Source organism: Siniperca chuatsi, linkage group LG15 (assembly GCF_020085105.1).
Source record: "Siniperca chuatsi isolate FFG_IHB_CAS linkage group LG15, ASM2008510v1, whole genome shotgun sequence".
NCBI lineage: Eukaryota > Metazoa > Chordata > Actinopteri > Centrarchiformes > Sinipercidae > Siniperca > Siniperca chuatsi.
In genome coordinates, this window is record NC_058056.1 from 14,069,837 (window position 1) to 14,092,317 (window position 22,481).

At 44.4% G+C, this 22,481-nt stretch overlaps 1 protein-coding gene across 6 annotated transcripts in view; it reads left to right on the plus strand.

Moving 5' to 3' along the window:
• The window catches only part of kif26ab (kinesin family member 26Ab), a 69,141-nt gene extending 47,515 nt beyond the window's left edge, over positions 1 to 21,626 (plus strand). For 4 of the 6 annotated variants that reach the window (XM_044166453.1, XM_044166455.1, XM_044166456.1 and 1 more), the window contains 12 exons: positions 5,365 to 5,548; positions 8,370 to 8,582; positions 9,639 to 9,732; positions 10,329 to 10,591; positions 11,480 to 11,663; positions 12,537 to 12,696; positions 13,056 to 13,218; positions 13,857 to 17,118; positions 17,752 to 17,945; positions 18,888 to 18,911; positions 19,312 to 19,462; positions 19,543 to 21,626. In XM_044166453.1, coding sequence (XP_044022388.1) covers positions 5,365 to 5,548; positions 8,370 to 8,582; positions 9,639 to 9,732; positions 10,329 to 10,591; positions 11,480 to 11,663; positions 12,537 to 12,696; positions 13,056 to 13,218; positions 13,857 to 17,118; positions 17,752 to 17,945; positions 18,888 to 18,911; positions 19,312 to 19,462; positions 19,543 to 19,724 — 5,074 coding nt within the window. In that variant the 3' untranslated portion in view covers positions 19,725 to 21,626. Of the gene's footprint in view, positions 1 to 1,894; positions 2,855 to 5,364; positions 5,549 to 8,369; positions 8,583 to 9,638; positions 9,733 to 10,328; positions 10,592 to 11,479; positions 11,664 to 12,536; positions 12,697 to 13,055; positions 13,219 to 13,856; positions 17,119 to 17,751; positions 17,946 to 18,887; positions 18,912 to 19,311; positions 19,463 to 19,542 lie in introns of those variants that run through there. The other 2 variants (XM_044166459.1, XM_044166454.1) reach the window with 2 other exon arrangements.
• Positions 21,627 to 22,481: the final 855 nt, after the last annotated feature.

A 22,481-nucleotide genomic window follows, 5' to 3' on the forward strand; every position in this document is an offset into this window, starting at 1 on the left:
GAGCCCAGTATTCCTATCTCCATTCATGAAGAACTATGCCGGCCTGCTAATCAGCAGCAGTGTGAGGCAGACTCACTGTGGGGGGGATAAAGCAGTCTGATATCAGACCCACTGATCTGATCGCTGCATGAATGGCCAGAGCAGCCTTATCTTGTCTGTGGAGGGAAAAAAAGAGAATCACAGAAAGGAAATGTCAAGGATAGTAAATGTGGCCAACATGGTAATTAGCCACAGAAAGGGGCTACCTAAAGAGCTGTATAGCTGGACGGGAGAACAGAGACAAATTTGCACAAACAAGCTAATGGGTGCGCCAGCTAATGATTCTTTGGGGCAGAGGAATTTCTCTTGTTAATTTGACAAAGCTTGAAAAGAGGGCTGGACCGATTATTGACAGCAGGCCAAAGTGAAGCTTTGAAAGCAGCGGGTAAACACAGCTTCTCCACTCTCTCTGTTCTCCGGTCATTGACCTCCTCTCCTCCTCCCTCACTGTCACTCCCTCTATAGGGAGGACGAAAATCTAGATGTCCTTTGTTGAACAAAGGCACCAGGAGACCTTTTATTTCAAACGATCCTTGATTTTCCATCTGTCTTGCTTTGGCTCATTTATATATATTACAATCATTATCTGTCCCTAAGGTCTGTTCATAAGGAGACAGTGATGGAGCTGAAAGGCTATCAGGACAGTTCCAACTGTGGCTGTTCCATATTATTACGTCATTTTGATATATAACACTTGAATCCACACTGAGGGTAGCAGCAATGAGCATGAGAATAATGACTGGTTGCACTGTCAGGGTGACCAATGTCCACATTAGTGTTGTCTTCTACTCATTGACCAATCATGATTTAAGGGATTCAGTGTAAAAGTAGCACATGTCAACACTTCGGGAGACGGTTCTTGCTCTTTAAAATAAGCCCACCTCAGGCAAATGAATTTGGACACACTGCAGAAAAACAGAAGTAAGCATGCTGTGGCAAGGTGGGAGGTAAAGGTTATGTGATATATCAAACTGCTTCATTACTATATTGTGCTTTCCAAATAGGTAGGCAGTCGTGGGTTTTATTTTTCAGGTTATTTTGCCTCCAAATTTAATCCAGTGGAGTTCATATAAGGGGCACTGTGTCAGAGGGAGAGAGGCAGAGAGAGCTTGGTGTGTTTGTGCTGAATGCACTTTCATCTGGCAAGTCTCACACCCACTCTGTCTGCCGATATGTTGTAGTAGGCACTCTGCAGCCAAAGCAGCAGCCTTTCAAACAAGGCTAGCTGGTCGGTGGCTGAGAGGGCTTACTGGTAAATTGGCAGCCCAGGGAATACAGGGTACTTTCACCCCAGCGCTCGCCCACTCACATGCTTTCATTCCCCTTTTTACCCTTGAACATTGACTGGCTACACTCTTTCCCACTGGCCAGCATAAATCTGCCTTTCTAAGATGTCATCTGTTCATTGTCTGTCCTCTCCCTCTCTCTCCCAGTCAGAGTCAGAGCATCGCTCATTCAGGCAATCTATCTTTCTGCTCTTAAGTATATCTTTCCTTATCTGTGTGTCACTCCTTATGATTAATAACACTCTTATTCATCTGGCTAATTAAATCCTTCAACAGAGGCAAAAAATACAAATGTGCACAAGTGTACACTCACATACACACTCATGCTCATGCATGCACTGTAGGCATACTAACCAAATCTGTTTGAAGTGTGGGACCCTAAAAGAAGAGGAGGCTCCTGTATGCATTAAGTATTCATGTGACGTGTGGTGGGGTGCATACATGTGTGTGTGCTGGGGTTAGTTTCAGACAGAGTGTGTGTGTGTGGGTAGAGAGAGAAAGAGAGTACTCGCAAATTGCGCCGCGAGCAGCCAGCAATTGAGCGCTGACACCTCGTCTGGCAGTCGGAGAGAAAAGGGGCTGGGCTGAGGAAAGAAAGAGAGAGAGAGGGAGAGGAGGGAGGCAGGGAAAGAGTAGGGAGTGTGTGTGTGTGTGTTAGAGAGAGAGAGACACGGCAGGACAGCTGCCAGCATTTTTCCGATAGCAGGAGAAGGACAGAGAGGCGGAACAGGACTAGGAATTCTCCTCATTCTCAGCCACCCAAGGAAATCTTCCAGCCCAGCCAGGCGTGCTGATTCTCTCCCCTTCCTCCTGCATGTAAGCAGCAGAGACTCTGGGAAGGACCTGGGCATCAGACCTGCAGCCACTCACAGCAGACACACCACAGTGGATTAACTGAATGAGAGACAACCATGCGGCCTGTGGTATGAATGCAGAATTCGATGTGAAAGAAGGAGTGGAAAACTGAGTTGGGGAGCAAGCTGTTGCTGGGTTTTTGCATCATTGTACTGACGCTGAACTTTATCTGGTGAAGAGGCATGGAAAGAGTTAGAGGTGCTTTAGTGGCGAATGAACAGAGGAGGTGCTCTTTCTCATCCTGACCTGCTCCTTGCCTCCTTTTAAGAAGCTCTATGGACTACCCGCACCCCTCACTGTGAACGTACTGCTTTTTCTGCAGGGTACTCATCCTGTCTGCCCACCTGCACCCTGCCCCACCTGGCGCTTGTTCCATTTAGTTACTATGACACCCACGCCTCCTCCACCTGGTTCTCCCTCCGCCCACCCAGCTTCTTACAAACCTCTGTGAAATCAAGTAGAACCTCGATGATTGCGATCAGAGCAAAGAGGACTCCTGTGCCCCAACTAGTGAGCAGCCCCGCCTCGCTCTGTTCTCGGCGACTGTGCCGGCGTATCAAATGTGCAAGTAATGGAGAACAGTGACAACACAGACATGGACCGCAAAGTTGAACTCTATCAATTGTTTGTTTTTTGACCATAGGCATAAACTAGATAATGGACTGGAAAGAGCTGTAAGTACACCATACCCACATTTTCTTACTGGTGCATGTTGAAACAAACCTTTGGTTCAGTTTGTACAGCACTCAACAGAGCATATACAGTATGTAAATATTTTGTACTAACTTAAAACTGACTCTGTCAGAGCTTCTGCTTCGCTAGCCCCACAGTTTCTCCTTTGAGCATTTAAGTTGTGTAGGAAAACAGCTTCATTTGCATGGAGATTGGGAGTGAACAGGTGGACTTGCTGTTTACTGTACTGCCTATTTTCCATTGACTGATCATATAGTTGTGTAAGGCAGAGAGAGGAAGAGAAAAGGAGGGAGGGAGAGGTAGAGAGAGAAAGTGACAAGCAATTAATTTCCATGTGTACGTGTGGTTGTGGTGAAAAAAACCCCCAGCAATATCATCCTTTTTTTCTCACCTTCCATTGAAGAACACGTGTGCACCGATCGTCATTGTGCAGCATGAATTAAACCTCAAGGTTACAAGCTCAGCTTTAGGTTGGGAGCACTCTTCACTGGTCAAGGCAATTATAAATCCATCTAGTGCCTTTTTTTTCTTCATGGTGTCATATGGTGACTCCTGACGCTTGATTTATCTTTTTGCTGAAAGAGGGAACAGACAGAATGAGGTGAGAGAGAGGGAGACAGAGAGACAGAGACAGAGAGACAGGGTACATTTATCTTGAATGATTGTGCTGCGGATACCTCTCATAAATGCGCATACATACTCACAAGCCCACACACACACACACACACACACGTAGTTGCACACAGCCACGTGTACTCTGGTGTAGTTTCCCCTTTCTTTCTCTCCATCTCACATTCATCTATTCCATCTCATTTTTTTCAGTCACACGATCCGTCTCGCATGGTATCAGCTCCCTGGGGAGAGCCTTCTCCTGTAGCCTACTTGGATGCAATAATTATTCCATCAGCCGACAGTGTGTTCCCTGATTGTGCTCTTGAGCTGTCACTGCAGGGGGCGTACAGTGGAGAGGGGAGTGTTGAGGAGAGGTGGGGGGCCGGTTGTCACTCCCGGATGTGTTGTGTTTTTGGCAGTAGCCCACCCAGTCCTGTCCGGAGGAGCCCAGAGCTGGATTAATGAGCTCAGACTGGCCTATTAGGAAACTGCTGGTCACCAGGACCCAAATGGATCTGCTCTTTTTTGCTTTTGCTCTCTCCCTCTTTCTCTTTTTTTCACATGCTCTGCTTCTTTTAATTCTCCTGAAATCCCTTGCTCTGCAGATTTCTCATCTTTTAATCTCTCACTCCAATTTTCTTTCATTCTCCGTGCCACTCTTTCCTTTGTGTTGACAACCGTCTCTTTGTCTTTCCTGCTTTTCTCTGAAATCCGACTGCTTGAGAGAAAACCTTTTGAGTGCATTTGAATTTCCTTTGAGTATTACTTTCCTCCCTGACCTTGAATTTCCAGCTGAGGTACAGTGTTAGCTGATCCAGGGCAATGCCATACCTGGAACCACTTTAAGTCTGGCCAGATTCCCTGCAGGCTGTGCATATATATTGGTGCTGTCCTTTGAGTTGCAGGAGTTTAGACAGAAAGAAGTGCATGTGCCTGACTCAGCTGGCCCTGTGACCAATCTGTGTCTCCTCAGCACTGACTCTGGGAGACAAGAAGCCAGGATGACAGTGGATTTTAATTAGAAGACTGTCATAAAGCTGGATTCAGTTACAGCAGAGGGTTCTGTAGGGCCAGCACAGCAGAACTGCTTTGACAGACATTTGTTTGTCTAGATACCACTTAAATAGAGGAGAGAGCTGGGTTTACCTACCTGCCTCTCATCTGCTGGTGTTGGCCAGCTTGTTTAATGTAAATGATCTAAACTGCCAACATATAGTACATGCTCCTGCTTTGACTTAAATGATGGGTGGACATTCCCTGTCATAATTGCGTAGCTTAAGTAACAGCGATAGACATGACTATATCCCAGAGGGCAGTGTTCCAGCAGTCCTCGCCTGTCATGTCTATGACAGTTGTTTTGTATTTGATCAAGATAAATGCATGCATTTACTGTGCCTTCCTGCTATGACAGCCTATATTTGGTCCCTGACAGTCAAGGAGCCTTGCCTGGTAATCAGTCATCTTATGGATTTGCAGTTTCTGTTGCAAAAATCAAGGTATAAGAGAACTCTACCTGCTCTAGTTGAAGTGGAGAGCTGAAGCATTACCTTTCTTGGTAGGGGAGTTTGAGTTAGGAGTTGGATGAAAAGCAGTTTTATAGTGAGGAATGGTCGGGAGTGCACAATGTAGCACTCCTGCTGACTTTTTTACTTTGAGAAACTAAAAGGAGCTTGTTGACCTTTTATGTTACAGTTTCAGTGTGGGATTTCTAAAGGCTTTGTAGCACACCCTTAGAAAATATCAAGCTAGACATTTAAAATCAATAATCTCTTGGTTGGGAGAAAACATCACCTGAGCAAAATAATGACTGGCTTATGTATGAACTTAATGGTGGTTTTCTAAGTTTAGCTTCAACCTCAATTTTTTTTCCCCCTTCCAGGGCAGCTCAGAAGCTGAACCTGTCCTCCAAACGGAAGAAGCACCAGCCCTCACTGCTCCACCCACAGGAGCCCTCCATTTACCCCACCAACTTCAGTGGCATCCTGCAGGTCTCGCCGCCCCCTGCCCCGCCATGCCTGCTCCGAGCCGTCTCCAAAGTGAAAGAGAACCCAGGGATGGGAAAGGTGAGAACAGACCTGTATAAGTATACCTAAAAGACTCAATGCTCGTAAAGTTCAGATAATGCATAACAGATACATACAGGCTCTGCTCATGTAAGCCCCCATAACCCCCACCCCACACACCCCTACACAACTACACACACAAACATACAGATACACACAGACTCCTTTTTAAAGGGGAGAATGCAGGGTGGCAACACACTGGTCCACAGGCAGCGTGCCGTCTGGTCCAGGCCATGTAGATGTAGTCAGATAAGCCTCCTGGAATGTCATGAATTCATTCAGTTTGTGAGAGCAGCATTCCTCTGCTTGAATACAGAAAAACAGTAAAAACTATAATTCACAAATCTGTGGTCACGTTAACAGCAGGATGTCGAATTCCATTTTAGGTACAGTGTGCAATGATGAAAGTCAGGCTGGCAGCAATAGGACGGTCATTAAACAAAGCTGTACAAACACATCGCTCTTCCTTTGTGGTTTATTGGGTATTGTTTGTCTGAGCTGGCGTCCTGTATTTATAAAGCAGAAGAAGTCCCCTAACAAGATTAGATCCCACCTGGATAGGAAGTGCTAGCTTCTGTTGCCAGGTATACAGACGGTTGAGATTTTTCCTGATATTGTAAATCTCCTACTGACACACGGACTTCATAAAAAACCTGTGTTATTAACAAGCCTCCTCAAGCCCACACCTGAGGTATACTGTACATCTGTGCAGCTAAAGGGGCTGGTTTTAAAGGGGAAATCAAGATTCATGATATTCTTCTAAGCCTATCAGGCCAGATTTTCAGGTTTTCTTATTGTAAAGCAAACACATCAATGTGCTTTCTCTGTTTCTTTGTCCCTATCTCTCTTTTGCTTGTGGAAACACAATTGCGACAACATTTTCAGTAGCCGACACGGTTTTGACATTGCCTGCGTCTGTTTCATATTAATTCAACCGACTTAGGTGAATGTCTTGTTTCCATCAACTGTATGTGGTTCACTTCCACTTCTCCACTTTTGACCTAGACACAGTTCTTTCAGGCAGTTGAGTGGATGGAGGAATGCCAAGCCACACTAATGGGTTTTCTGGGGGATCAAGGGACAGAGAAACAGGGGCCATTAGCAGGGAGTCTGAGGTGTGAAAATACTGTAGCCAATCCTCTGTAGCCTCCAGTATCTGATCTCTGCCAACATAAATAAAACTGAGACATTAGCTTGCCTGGTAGCCTCTGTGTGGTAGACAGAGACTCAGCAGTCATATGTGGAAGCTCAGTTTAAATGTCATAGCAAATGTAATTTACTCAACATATGCACACGTCAGTCACGATAACAGCCCCCTGTGGAGTATAAAGAGAGTTTGCACTTGGCCTGGGAATCCAAGAGTGAATTCACTCACTGAAAGAAAGGGATTTTCAGTGACAGTGTTTCAGAGTGCTGGAGCCTGGATTTGTAGCAATATTTATATACTAGTGAGGGTAAGAATGGGCCTTTTGTGTAGCCGTGAAGAGAGTGGAGAGTCCCAGGTTGAGTGAAAGTCTTCCTTCAAAAAGGGAAGGGAGTTAGCTATATTTTAAGGTTTTTATTTCAATGCCTGAGAGGCATCATGGGTACTTTTTCAAGAAGCTTTGAAATGGCTCAGGATTGAGTTCCCTATCATATATACTGTAGGATATAGAAACTGTTCAGTTGATATAATGCAAGGCGTAACACTAAACACTCAGTTGACAGGGACTCCAAAGACTGCTATACATATCCCAAGAGCCATTTATGTCTCCTGCCAGTCACAGATATATTTCCGCAGTGCCTTTGGAGATATAGTAGAGGTTTATTTTTGACCATCAGATTGCAAGGCAATATACAGTAGAGTTGTCAGAATTGCAAAAGAAGGTGATTGTAAATGGGGTGTCATAGAGCAAGCACGACCACACCCACAAAAACCACACACAGTACATATGTGCAACATGGTAGAGGCAGGAAATTTTTTTGCCATTGTTTGTAAGAGGTGCCGCTATACACAACTGGCAGAATGACGTCAGTCCCGTAACCACGGAAATAACGTTTGACACGAACGGGCTTGTCAGAGCAGTGCCAAATCAACACCTTTAGACATAAGCCGTCATCCTATTTAGCGTACGATGCAGGCATGATGAACTGTACCATGACCTGTGGAATGTGTTAAGACTGTAAGCTCACTTTATGAATGTCAAGCCCCAGAATGCAACAGGGTGGGTTTCGGACTTCTTCATGTGGAGCTGCCATTTTCCAGGCAACAGAGGGGAGAGAGAGGAGAAGGAGGAAGAGTGAGTAGGTGGGATAAGAGGGGTCCATATGCTCCTGTACTCCCATGCTGGTGAGCTGCTCCTGGTCCAGAAAAACAACCCCGCTAGAGATAATCCCCCAGCATGGCGCTTCACACACATTCATTTCCACCATTTTCTGCTATGACTTTCAATACGCCCCTTGCTGCCTTTCAATAGACAATGTGTTGACCCATCGGATTGTCAGTGTGAGTGTTTCTATGGCAACCTTCAATGTCCATCAACTCTGACAAAGTGGATGTGAAATTAATGTACAAAGCTGAGCCATGCTCTCAGTTTGCATCTAACCTATATTCAGAATGCCTACCATACATTTCTTCTCTTTCCTCTGTTAGTGCACTGTAAGTAAAATATGTTAAGCTTAGCCTGTAATTTTTCATTCTCTGTGCTGAACCTGAAAAATGCATTCTTACGTCTCTCTGCTGAGTTTGTCTGCCCATTTTTCATGTTTTATAGTTTCACACTTTCTAATCTACCCTTTTTGGGTTTTTTCTCTTTGCTATCTGTCTCACTCTGTGGTTTAGGTGAAAGTGATGATGCGTATCTGTCCATCTCTGGAGGCTGCAGACTCCTCAGAGTCTCAGTCCTTCTTGAAAGTGGACAGCAGAAAGAAGCAACTGACCCTCTATGACCCTGCATCCAGCCCACACTCCAGTTCAGGACACAGGAGATCCGCCACTGTGGCTGTTCCAAAGATATTCGCCTTCGATGCTGTTTTTACCCAGGATGCCTCACAAGTAAGGGGCAGCCGGGGATGTGTACTATATGTATGTTTGTGTGTGTATGTATGTGGTTTTTTTTAAGGTGTCTTGAGGGAATTCAGCCTCTCAAGGGCAAAGGGATGTCTTTATGCTGGCAGGGTGTGGCCAGGGGCTTATAAAAAAATGCCTGTCTTAGGTCAGGGGGCATTCTTACCAGTGTGGGCCTAACAGCTGGGGCTTTTAAGCCCTCTGGGGAATGATGTGAATCCACTCCAGTTATATCTAACCTCTCCTTTCATAGAACAGCTATATCTAACCTCAGACCTCTGCAGCCTACAGCAGGCATACTCACTGAGATCAAAGACAAAGGTCATGTACATGTTTTACTATATGGCGACTTGGGAGCAGTTTTGCTCTCTCCACAGCTTAAACCAAACACCATTTTCTTTTAATGGAATGATTGTATCTATGTCACTCACTGCAAAATTTCCTAAAAAGTATTTTATGCATTTCCCCATGGTGCGGTAAACTCTAAATAGCTACGAGAGCTGAGGAGATTGTCATCACTGGTGTAGGACGGCGTTTCCGTAGCGGTGAGAGTCTCAGATCCTCTATCATACCACCTACTTCGAGCAAGTATTTTCCTAAGTAAGCTGCTGATAGCTAAAGCCTAAATGCTGCTGCTGCAGAGCTGAGTCCAAGCTGCTAGATTGTGCCGCTGGGACAGCACTGCTGGTGGCTAACAGTAACAGCAAGCTGTTCTGCTATTAGAGGCCTTGTTTGCTGTGTGATGTATGGGAAGGTGCCTCTGCTACAGAAGCCTTGCCCCAGAGGACCCATGCTGAAACAGTTTGCAAACATGAGCCACACGTTGCAGCACACACAAACACACATAAACACACACACTCCTGAGTGAAGAAAAATACTGAAACCATTAATGTGATTTGGTGTACAAATGCCAAATACCTGTTTAGTTAGGATATAATTTTGGATTCATTGTTCTCTTGTATGCCTGTTTATTGATAGGATTTCTTGGATGTGGCTGAATTGTAAATTGACTGTGAGGGGGCTGTCTCTGTGTGTTTTTTACAGGCTGAGGTGTGCTCAGGGACAGTAGCTGAGGTCATCCAGTCTGTGGTGAACGGTGCAGACGGCTGCATCTTCTGCTTCGGCCAAGTCAAGCTTGGTAAGCTCCTCCACTGGCAAGAGATTAGACAAGAGCCTTTGTTAGCCAAAGAAACTCTCATTGCTCTTTGTTAGCTACACTTGATGTCCACAATTGGCTCAGCAGTGCACTGGGGTGAGTCAAGGAATGGCAGATTGGAGAAAAAGGAATGGGTAGTGAGTCTGGAGTGGGGGTGAGGGGTGAGGGGTAAGGTGCTGCATCCAAGCTTAAGGGCTCAGTCTGTAATTAAAATCTTAGTAATTGGCCTGGCCAGTGCTCTTAGGCTGATGGGCTTGCTCTCCTCATGCTGCTGTTTCCACTACCTATAATTCTCCACAGAATTACTGCTTCTGGAATGGGTCCTTGGATTAGCACTTTTTTATTTGGCATGTACTGGATATTACCTCCAAAGCCCCATATCAGCCATTATTAATTTTTTTTCATCAGCAGTTGTTAAACACAACACATGTCTATTCCTTCGTCAACTTCCTGCCCATTTGAGACAGCTTGAAGAAAGAAGTAATTTTAGTTTGAACATCTATTGAGTGTAGCTGGCTTCCAGACACAAGGCAATATTTCCATTTCCACCCCCCTCTCTCTCTTTGACACATCTCCAGGCAAGACATACACCATGATTGGCAAAGACAGTTCCACTCAGAGCCTAGGCATTGTGCCCTGTGCCATTTCTTGGCTCTTCAAGCTCATCAATGAGCGCAAGGAGAAGACAGGCACGCGCTTCTCTGTCCGAGTGTCTGCGGTGGAAATCTTTGGGAAAGATGAGGAGCTGAAGGACTTGCTGTCTGAGGTATCAACAGGCAGCGTGCAAGAGGGCCAGTCCCCGGGCATCCATCTGAGAGAGGATCCCATCTGTGGAACTCAGGTGAGAAGCATTCCACCTCTCCACACTTTCTTTGTTCGCTAATCCTTTTATTCTCTCTGTGGGTTATAAAGTATTAGTCTGCCTGAGCATTGATCTCTTTTTGTCTATGATCTACCTCTTCCTCTCCCATAGATGTTTGAGTCTTTCTTGTGAGTGCATGAATGTGACTGTGTGTGTATGTGTGTTTTTATCTCCTAGGACATCCTAGTCAGTCTCGCTCTATCCCACTTCGCCTCTGAAATCCTTGCTTTATATTTCCACCAAACCCATCTATGGTATTGATGGCTTTCTTCTTACCTTTGTATTGACTCTCCTGTCAGCATCCATCAGCATCTATTACCTGTGTGTTAATGCTAGCCCTCTACAGCACAATAGAAGTGTTATTGGGGGATGGTGGAAGAGGTTTGAAGGCACTCACAGGTGCTGCTGTCAGATGTTGTTTTTTGGGGATCTGTATGGACTCTGACTTCAAAGGCTGTGGAGTTCTGTGCCGCTTCTTCTTGCTCTTCCTCTCTGCCACACGTGGGCTCCCTTCATGATGCCCCCCGCCTTCTCTCTCTCTTCTACCTCCTCCTTTCCCCTACTCTCTTTCTGTATCTTACCACCACCACATCACATCATCACATCCATGGCAAGTGCCCTTGCCTCCTGCTCCACCATAACCTCTCCTAATCCTCCTCCCTCTGTGTGCATATCTGCTGTTTTAATTGCCCCCGAGACCCAATCTAATGGGCAGGAAATGTGTGCTGGGGTCCAATTAACCGACTCCCCTCTCTTTCTCTTCCCTCTCTTCTCCGGTATCATTTTCACATCTGTCCTCTTTCTCAAGCCCTATGTGGTCTCCTTTGCGCACACTAACCCTGTTCTCTGCCTCCTCCTCCCCCGCAGCTCCAGAATCAGAGTGAGCTACGTGCCCCGACGGCTGAGAAAGCCGCCTTCTTCCTGGATGCAGCCATCGCCGCACGCAGCACCAGCAGACCCAGTGCAGATGAGGAAGAGCGACGCAACTCCCACATGCTGTTCACACTGCACATTTACCAGTACCGCATGGAGAAGAGCGGCAAGGGTGGAAGTTAGTACCATTACATTACTACATCTACAACTCATCAGATTACAAAAGTGTTCCAAAAAGTTGCCACCCCACATTTATGCAATAAACTAATATGGTCATTGTTCAATTTCACAGCACTTTTACACATATTCTAGCAAATGTGTGAAACATGTGTGAAGCATACATGTGTGAAGCAGACATGAGTACAACTGTAGTATAATGTCTTTAAATATTTCCTCTGCTGATTATTATAAAGGTGACCTCTCTTTCATACTGAATAATCATAAGGTGGTTTTGTTGTAAGATAGATGGCAGAAAATTGCACTATAAGTATGAATGGAATATCCGACATGTCCCTTATTTGCAATGTTTATGGGTGAATTGATTGTGGCCTCTGCAAGACAGAACTGTGTTTGTATGCATGTATTATACTTTGGTTAAGAGCGAATGAAGATTTGAAGCCTTAATGATAGGAGTCTAATGTTTTGTTGCTGCTGTTTCAATTACATAGTCCCCCATATAACAATGTGTAGCCCTGTGATTTTTACAACGACAGCCAATTCCCTCTCGCTGTATTTTAAATCATCAGAGGGGGACTGTATATGTGTTTGTGATTGTCAGTGGATTCTTTCGTTTTTATGTGTCTAACCAACGGAACCTCCTTGTTACCATGAGTTACACATCTGGTGGGAGTTTACCAGTCTGGCTGCAATTTTAATGACTTCAGTGTGGGAATCTTACTCATAAATAAATTAGACAGCTCTGACAGTCACCCGTCTAGTCTGGGCTGAGCTATGCCACTCCTGTCATCGTGGCACTGTGCATGAGGAACTGACTTCCGAGAGGGAGTGACTGTGCTGTGCTCACCTGGATCTTCTTCTGTCGTTGGCACAGTGTCAGGCGGACGGAGCAGGCTGCACCTTATCGACCTGGGGAGCTGTGAAAAGGTCCTGAGTAAAAGCAGAGACGGAGGGGGAGGCTTATGTCTTTCTCTAAATGCGCTGGGAAATGTCATCATGGCTTTAGCAAATGGAGCAAAACATGTACCTTACAGGTAAGAAAACCACCATTAGTTTTACATTCTCTTTTACAGTGTTTTAGCTTCTGTTAAGTTGTATCTTTAAGTAATTGTTTCAGGCAAGTCGCTGCATGTATCAACAGTCTTGCAGGTTGTGACTGTGTGACTGTTTATTGAATTTATTTAGTTAGCCTCATATAATAGCTTTCACTGGTGTTACACAAGATTATATTTTAGTTACTCAGGTATGAAAGACTACTGACTCATCATTTGGGAGTATTTTTCAGTTCAGGGAATTCAAAATGGCTCTTCCTGGAATCAAGTCAGCTAGCTTTACTGTCATTTTGAAATATTACTGTGCCGTTTGATAATAAATATGTAAATGTACCCTGTAGGGACAGCAAACTGACAATGTTGCTGAGGGAGTCCCTTGGCAACATCAACTGCAGAACCACCATGATCACCCACATCTCCGATTCCCCCACCAACTACGCTGACTCCCTCACCACTATCCAGCTGGCATCCCGCATCCACCGCATGAGGAAAAAGAAATCTAAGGTATACTGATATATTAAGTGTTGCTATTATAGCAGTTACATTTCTAATGTGCATGTGAAACTTTGATTAAATTCATCATATTTCATGCCATGACTCAAGTCCTTACATTTTTCTTCCTCCTGTAATTTTGGAGCTATTAAGCAAATTAATGTGTGAATGCTTCTGCAAATGAAAGATTATTAGTGCGGTAACTCAGAGCTAGTTTTTCTCGGCTCCTCAACACATAATCATGTAATCAATACCACTGCCCAAGGAAGTGTGTAATGCTCCTCGGATTAGGGAAATATATGCTCCAGATAATTAGGTGGAATGACAGCATATATTTATTCTGTATTGGTCCCAGGCATGATTATAATGCAGTCCACATACAGCAATTTGTATTATTGATATTAATTTCCTTGTGTCTATTGATGTGCACTTTTAACCTTTAGATAAATATCGACTGGTAATTTCAGAGGAATTCATATTTGCCATACAATTGATTTCACTATGAAATTGTCAAGAAATCAATTATGAGTAAAATTATTTTGTGAAATGACAAGATTGTTACATTAATATTGTAAGACGATAGAATCACATTACTGTCATCACTTTATTTAACTGACTAACTTCTCTTCTGCTTTAACTCTGCTTTGCAGTATGCATCCAGTTCATCTGGTGGAGAAAGTTCCTGTGAGGAAGGGAGGATCCGCCGGCCGCCCCACCTCAGGCCCTTCCACCCTCGGACTGTAGCCCTGGACCCAGACCTGCCCTCAATGCTCAGTGACCCAGACTACTCCTCCAGTAGTGAACAGTCTTGTGATACTGTCATTTACGTAGGCCCTGGGGGAACTGCGATCTCAGACAGGGAGCTTAGTGACAATGAAGGCCCACCTGCCTTCGTTCCAATCATCCCCTCCCTGAACAAGAAGAAGTCTGCAAAAGAGGGCCCCCTGGACAGAGACCAGTTCTTTAAATGCAACACATTTGCAGAGCTGCAGGAGAGGCTTGAGTGTATAGATGGCAGTGAAGAACCCACTGCCTTTGTTGGAGAGGGCAAGCGAAGCCAGGCTAGCCCCAAGACAGACAAATCTAAGGAGAGCCAAGGCTCTGTTTCACCAAAGACTGTAGCAAATATTTCTTTCACCCAAGAGGGCATTTCACCCAAACAATCTCCTAAATCTGTTGCCACACAACCATCCTGCAGTCCCAACACTAAATCTAAACTGGACAATGCCAAGACACAATGCATACCTGCAGACAGGGCACCATCTGACAGTGTTCAAAATGTATGCAGAACCAGCGCTGATGGTGAGAAAGCCTTGGTTTCAGAAAGCAGAGTTATCACTAACAAACTAGCAACTGCTGCAGGGCCTAATTCTGAGCCTGTGGTGAGGGAGAAGGTCTACTTCAACAAGAAAGCTTTGCCGAAACCAGCCCCACCTCCTTCCAGCAAGGAAAACACAGACAATGAGGAAAGATCCAGCACCAGAATGCCTCCTGTAGGAATGAGCCACCAAGCTGTGAAAAGAAGGGATCCTTACACTTCCCCTTTGTTCAGAGCGCCAGTGGAGGTGTGCCAGGTACGCTCTACCTTGAGGGAGAGATGTCTGGATCGGGACATCCTTAGAGCCACTGTCACCTTGCAGCAGCCTGTGGAGCTGAATGGAGAGGATGAGCTGGTATTCACTGTGGTGGAGGAGCTATCTATAGGCAGTATTGTAGAGAAGGGTCGCCCATCCAGCATTATCAGCTTTAACAGTGACTGCTCCCTTCAGGCCCTGGCCTCTGGTTCCCGACCTGTCAGCATCATCAGCAGCATCAATGATGAATTTGATGCATACACATCAGCTGTGGGAGGTTCAGAGGTGAACGTTGCAGCGGTCCCACCCCTCCAGGAGGGAGCAATGGAGTGTATAGATAGCAGGGGTTCATCTATCAGCTCTTGGCTGAGTGAGGTTAGTGTCTGCACCTTGGAGAGTGAAGGGGCTCCTTCTACGGACGTCTTCCTTCCACAGGCCAAACACATGGGACCAGAGGCCACCTTTTACTTCGATTCTCTGGATATGTTCCACTGTGTATCCTCTCCTAGAGATGCCAAGAACTCCTTAAATGACAGTGGATTTAGTTTTTCTGAACTAGACAGTGATAGTGCAGCCTCAAGCAAACTATCCTTGACAAAGTGCCCCCCATCTCCGGAATCAGCCAAAGGCTCCCTCAGATTCACACCTAAAATAACTAAAGCTCATTCACTTAGCTCCTCCCAACTTCCACAGGGCCCCTCCATAGTCCACTCTAGTCTTCCCAGGAAGATTAAACCTACCTCATCCATCTCTCATAGTAGCAGCAGTAGCAGCAGCAGCAGTAGAGAACCACCAAGGCAAGAGGCTAAGCAGGAGGATCCTTGGCAGCGCAGTGACAACCATTCAGGACCTCAGTTTTCTGACACGGGCAGCACCAGCAAATTTCTCAGAAATCCCCCGAGTGGCATCCCTTCCAGCAAGACATCCAACAACAACAGTGTACCTCGCCCACCCAAGGTGCAGGGGTCTACCTCATCCCAGAGGGTGGTCGATGGCTGTGAGAAGTCAGCCAGTAACAATCCACCCAGCAAAATGCCTCAGCTGAGACGAGGTGCCACCACCCTAGGAACAGTGCCCGTCATCCATTCCTCCACAGACTACAAGGGAACCCAAGATTTTATTGCATCTACCACGAGCCTTAAATTCTCCTCTCTGGGGAAAAACAACAAGGCTAACTCACAGAAAGCGAGCAATCTCCCTAAACCTGGTTGCACTTCACCACCCCCCCCACCGGTGAGAAAGTCCAGTCTTGACCATAAGACTAAGACCCTGCTGCCCCAAAGTGCCTTAAAGTCAGCATATGGGGAGGCAGGGAGGGCCTCTGGAGCAAGGGCAGCTGTATCAGAGGATGAGCTTGAGGTACGTCACAGAGTAGACTCTACCAGTTTCAAAACCTCCAGCCTCAACACAGCCAAAGTTACCTCCAGCCTGAAGGCCAGAGGGCCTAGAGGAGAGGCTGGGCAATATTATGGCAGTCAAATGTCCCTGGAAAGGTGTGAAAGCCTGTCTTTATCGGGCTCCAGATCTGCACTTAGTAGGGAGAATAGTGGGGCAAGTCTGGGCAGCAGCAATGGCAAATCCAGTAAATCCATTCCGAGATTTGGTATTCCTAATTCATCCAGCTCTCCTATAGCTACCTGCCCATCATCCCCAAGTGGAGGAAGTCTTAACAGACCTGGTCAGGTAAAAGCTTCTGTAAATCCCAGAGCATTAGGAACAGTCAATGGTAATAAGGCACGCTCACTGTCAGCCAACAACTCCAAGGGACTAAGCTCCTCCACCAAATCTTTGGCCACTCCTGTGACCAGAAATACCAATGCCAACCTTCCTCCATCAGGACGGACATCAGCTCCTCGAACCACTGCTGCTGTCAGCAGTAAGCCTGGGAGAGGAACTATTATGGGCACAAAGCAGGCCATGAGGGCTGCCAACAGCCGTGTGAGCGAACTGGCAACAGGCAACATATCAGGCAAACATGTGAGAGGTTCAGGAGATTCAGACAGCGGGAATGACAGCGGGGTGAACGTGAGTGATGACAAATCGCCCATAGCCATGCTGCCCTCTCCATACAGCAAAATTACAGCACCTAGGCGGCCTCAACGCTACAGCAGCGGCCATGGCAGTGACAACAGTAGTGTGTTGAGCGGGGAGCTGCCTCCAGCTATGGGCCGCACAGCTCTTTTCTACCACAGTGGTGGCAGCAGCGGATATGAAAGCATGATCCGCGACAGTGAAGCCACAGGCAGTGCTTCCTCTGCCCACGACTCTATGAGCGAGAGCGGCATGTCATCTTCAGGCAGAACAAGGAGCTCCAAGTATCCCAAGAAGAGAGCAAATGGTGAGAAACTAATTTGGGTTTTGGGGTTTTACACGTACCAATGCAGATATAGGTAATATTCACAAATATTATGAATACATCATACTGGTACTAGAAGTGTATGTGAGATCTATCAAACAGTGCTTGCTCGTGAAGCTACACACATTGAAATAGCATCCAGAAATGAATGCTTTCTCCTAGGAAATGAGCCATATAGCGGTTCTAACTTCATGTATCCATTCTCATTACATTCACGAATTGGTATTTTCTCTTCTCCTGAATCAGCAGCATACATTATTCATACATATAGTGGAAAATGATAATGAATGTTTCAAACAAGACGACTTCGAACTGTATGATGATCAAATAAGATGAATTGAACATCATCAGCAGCAGTGACCTGGTCCAGGTTTTTGTTGCCTTGTATATATAACCATTTGAATTCATGTGCGTTAAACCAACCTTTTGAATTTATTCGGGCTGTGTATACAAAATAGCAATGAAACCCTTATAAATATGCAATCACCACAACTTGGCTGGCCTTTGTAAAGCCTTGCATAACTTTACATCTCAGAGTGAGACTCATACATATTTACTCATAAATCCCAGCAAATACTACTATTGTATGTCACCAACGTAACCGTGTGTTGGTAGGCTTCCAGAGAAGACGGCTTATCCCCGCACCCCTGCCAGACACCTCTTCCCTGGGGAAGAAGGCAGGCACAGCAGGCCAGTGGGTGGACTTGCCTCCTATGTCAGGACCGTTGAAGGAGCCTTTTGAGATCAAAGTGTATGAGATCGATGATGTTGAGCGACTCCAGAGGCGGCGTCAGGAAGAAACCACAGAGGTGAGCAGAGGGTCACTCCCGACTTGTTCTACATGATGGTTCATCGTGATGAACTTGTTGTAGATAATGTAATGTCTGGGTCAAGGTCTCGTAAATCCCACTTGCTATGCCCCAGCAATATTTTGCATGTGCGACACTGATGCCCAAGATATGCCACATTGACTTGCGCTGTGGGAATGTCCTAGCTCACTCCTTCCCAGTTTCTTTTTAAAGAACAAGACAAGAATGATATGTCTCAGACGTCTGACCTTCAGTCAGCTCAGTGGCAAATCCCAGAGTTAAAATGTCTGTATTCAGATTCCCAGAGCTTGGTATTTTGGCAGCGATCCTCGAGAATGTCACAAGTTCAGGAGGCAATTACTGACATGGGTTAATTGGTTTGGATATGAGTGATGACTTGACTTACTGCTGATGGTGGTGGTGATGTTGGGGGGAGGTAAAAATGAAAAAGAAGATGGTATGAGAAGATTGGTCAGGGAATGTGTGATGAATGCAAGGGCACCCAGCACCAGCCCAAATCAGCACTCCGCTAGCAATCATCACTGGCCGCCTGATCGCTTTTTATAGCTGACTCCTTTTCTGTGGATCATTAACTGCTCTCACAAGTTCGGTGCAGCCAGACAGGGATTTGTTAAGAGAAGATATTAAATCAGCTAGATGGTGGTTTGATTTACTTTCAATTAGGAAAAAATGATCTTTAACTTTTCTCTCCCAGCCATAACTGCCTGAATGACAAAATTGCTTTTCTGTGACTTTCCCTCACTATTTTGAAATTAGTATTGGAGTCTTGTATATGTGCAGCAGTAGCTGTGTCTACAGTATGTGTGTATATTAACATACTGTTCACATACTGTACACACATACTATATTCTATTAAAAAAAATTCTGTCTTGTTTAACATGCTAACTTGCTATAATCTGTGTCCCCCTATCTTGTCTTCAGCAACCATTCCAGGATGTTGACAAGGTGAGCTAATTTTTCATAGTGACTGAGGTTTAATTATTAGCAGCACAGGCTGTTTTACAGTAGTTGCATAACCATAATCATAACTCAGCCCACAATGGAGGAAAAATGATTTTTTCCCCCCAAAACCTGAACAATTCCCATATTTACAGCACTTTTTAAAATTACTAAGTTTTTATTTGGTTGTATTGCATTTGATTATTTAAAAATTTCAGTACACTCTTTGGAGGCTGGGTTATAAAACATGACATATAGGTAATATGTTAGCCCCATTTTACTTTTAAGAATGACCTTTAATAGTAGGTTTCCTACTTTATGCTGTGCCAGTTTTAACTTGTGACCTTTTACTTTTAATTGACAGTTTACTTTCAGCTGTAATTAATAATCTCTCTTTTTCTCTCAGGGCCTACAGTATTTTAACAGTAAACTGAAGATGCTGGAGAGAAGGCAACAGCAAGTGAGGGAACTGAGGGCAAAGCATGAAGTGTTGTTGGAGGAGCTGGAAGACACCAAGGCCCGACTGATGATGGACCCCAGCAAGTGGATAGGAGAGTGTAAGTAACTGCTAAATGTTTTTTTAAAAGATCTTTGGTGACAAACCATGTAACCAAACATTCATTTCCCTTTCCAAAAGTTGAGGTGGACCAGAATTTGGATAAAGAGTCTCCGGAGTACCTAGAGGCCTTGGCACAGGCCACAGAGGAGCTGGAGTTCTGTGTCAATCTATGCAAGTCCCGTGTCATGATGGTGACCTGCTTTGACATCAGCATGCAAACACCTGGTGCTCAGGAGGGACTGTGTGAAGTTGAAGTCTGAGGACAAAAGAAAGTCGAGTTGGAGAAACGAGGAAGTGAGAAAACAAAGGATGATGAAATGTATCTGTCAGTCTATAGATATCACTGGAATTAAGAACAACAAATGACAGAGATGAGATGAGAGTGGATTTTTGCATTAAAACAGAGGAAATCTTAACCACCTAGCTACAGTGCCTCGTTGTCCAGGACATGTTTTAATGGCATAGAAATGAAACGTGAGCACAAATGCTGTTGCCTGTATGGCAAGGCAGTGGCCATCAGTTTCTCAAGCGTCAATGAGCAACACCTGGAAGTGCCTTTTTTAATGTTTTGTTTTGAGTCATTATTTTTCATATGGTGCAGGTATCTTAAGCATACCTTAGCAAATCCTGAACATATTGCTTTTAAGAAAAATATTTTATATTGCATTGTATAGTGTATTTATATGATTATGTGGTGTGTACAAATGTCCTTTTAAGGGAAAAAAAATAAAGAGGAAAAAAGAAAAAGCAATAAGCTAATGTTATTGCGCTCCCAGACTTTGCCTTTTCTCTTGTTTCAAACCTCAGTCAGCGTTTATCCATGTTCATTCAGCCTCTTGCGCCTTATGTTACCTCTCTGGTTCTGTAGTTTTCTAGATTTTCAAACTGGACTATGTTATCTCATCAAGGACTGCATTTGCTGTTGTCACTCATCGCCTGCCAGCTGGCCTGTGACAGCTAGCAGGGTTGAGTGAATGTTTTTCCCTCCAGTTGCCTTGATCAAAATGGGTCTCAGTGGATGCACTAAGGTAGAGCAGCAGTTATGTTGGGGCTTATTCAGGCTGTGCTTGCCCATGTTTATCTCACTGAAAATGAGAGATTAAGCCAAAACATATCAATCAGAGGGCCACTGTGATAGATAGTGAGTGATTATTCTTGATTCAGCCATTCTCTCTGTTGCCTCAGTACAGAATGTGGTCATGCAACCCTGAGAGACCCAACCCTCCCTACACTAGCCAATGAGGATAACATGATGAATGGTTACACTGATAGCAGTGCTCATCAGTGAGCCCAATTTCTCTCCAAATGGGCTTGGACTGGGTGCTATCTATACACTGTAACACAAAGAGGCACAGATAAGATAGCACAAGTCTGCTGGCCTCTTATACAATACTTTTTCAAGCGCTACCAAGCCTCGGCTCTATGCATTCCAATACATTTACTGCAACTACTGTAAGAACCTCAATACTGACTTAAGGGCAGCAACACAGTTTGGCCTCTTTTGTCCCCTGTTCTTTTTTAAAAATGGGCAAATTAACAAAGTTGATCCAGTGTCTCAAACAAAGAGTCAAGAATTGTTAGTTCCCTGTGAAATGATGCAGTGAATAAGAGCAAATGATCATGACATTGTTTAGGAAAATCAATCAGGATATCAGCTCTTTGTAGCTGCCAGAATGTGCTTGTTATGAATCAAACGGCTGACACAGAGAGAACAAAGATGATCGGTGAAAATGATTGTTGCGAAAAACAAACTGGCTTTGTTGTATTTTGGTATGTTTGATTTCTATATCAATGACAAATATGACTTTGTTTTCTTTCTTTTACAAAGATGTACTCTCTCAGGCCCTCTCTGAAGATGCTGCATGAGATTTTTTAATCATTTTTAAGAATGATTTCTACTCCATTTTTACCATTCTAATTTTTTACAATAACTTCAGTTTTCACTAATGTGGGGTTAGGCTCATAAATTAAATAACTATTACCAAACCAAGACCTTTTTCCAAGAAATTATTATATGTAAGGTCATGTTTCATATCAAAACTCATATTTTCGAATATCTTTGTTTTTGTATAGGATTTTCAAACCCTGTGTATAAATGTATGATATGGCAGCTTGTGTTTTACTTTTACAGTACATGTGAATAAAATGTTTCTTCTTACTGATGATTCAGAGTTGAATGGTTTTCCTCGGTTCACATATTCTATATTCATAGAATTGTTTGTTTCTGCATCATTGCAAAAAAGAAAAGGCTCAATGCAGCTATAGTTTACAACAGCAGGCAGCCAAGAGGGAACCTTTGTCATAGGATCACAAGGCTGCATAAAGAGGAGTCATATTGTTTCAGTTTCATATGAATGTTTCTGTAAGTCTCCAGTCTTCTTGGGAAATCCAAACATTTACATTTTTGCCAGTTAATCGCTGAGCTCTACACCACACACTGACACAGCCATCGGTGTAGCTTACTTACTTTTACAGACCTTAATTTTCCATCTTTATGCAAATTCATAAACTCATTATAAGATTTCCATTAGCTAAATATAAAACTTAATACAGTAGGCCATATGGTACTGTAGGCATTAGACAAAACGTTTAACAATTACATTTTAAGAAAAGGTTTCAGTCGTAGTCATCTGGACACTGTTTTCAGAATCAAGACGTTTCGGCTCCCATCCGGAAGTCATTCTCAATTGTGAAAAAATTGGACGGGAACTGGAAATTTAAACTACTCTGAGTTACATAAGCCCTGCCCTCAAGAAGGAATCTGCCTGAGTATCTGTAAATAGCTAGTTTAATCTTGCTCTGCCTGCATCTTAGATTAAAACGGAGATGGTTCCTGTGGTCTGCTAATTTCCTGGCTGTGTTTTCGAGTTCCCGAACCAGATCTACGGTTTTCTGCCCAAAATTCTTCAAAATAAGACGGTGTAGTCCCTCATTCGTCCAGGAGTGTTCTATCGTAGAAAAGGTTTCAGTCGTAGTCATCTGGACACTGTTTTCAGACTACGACTGAAACCTTTTCT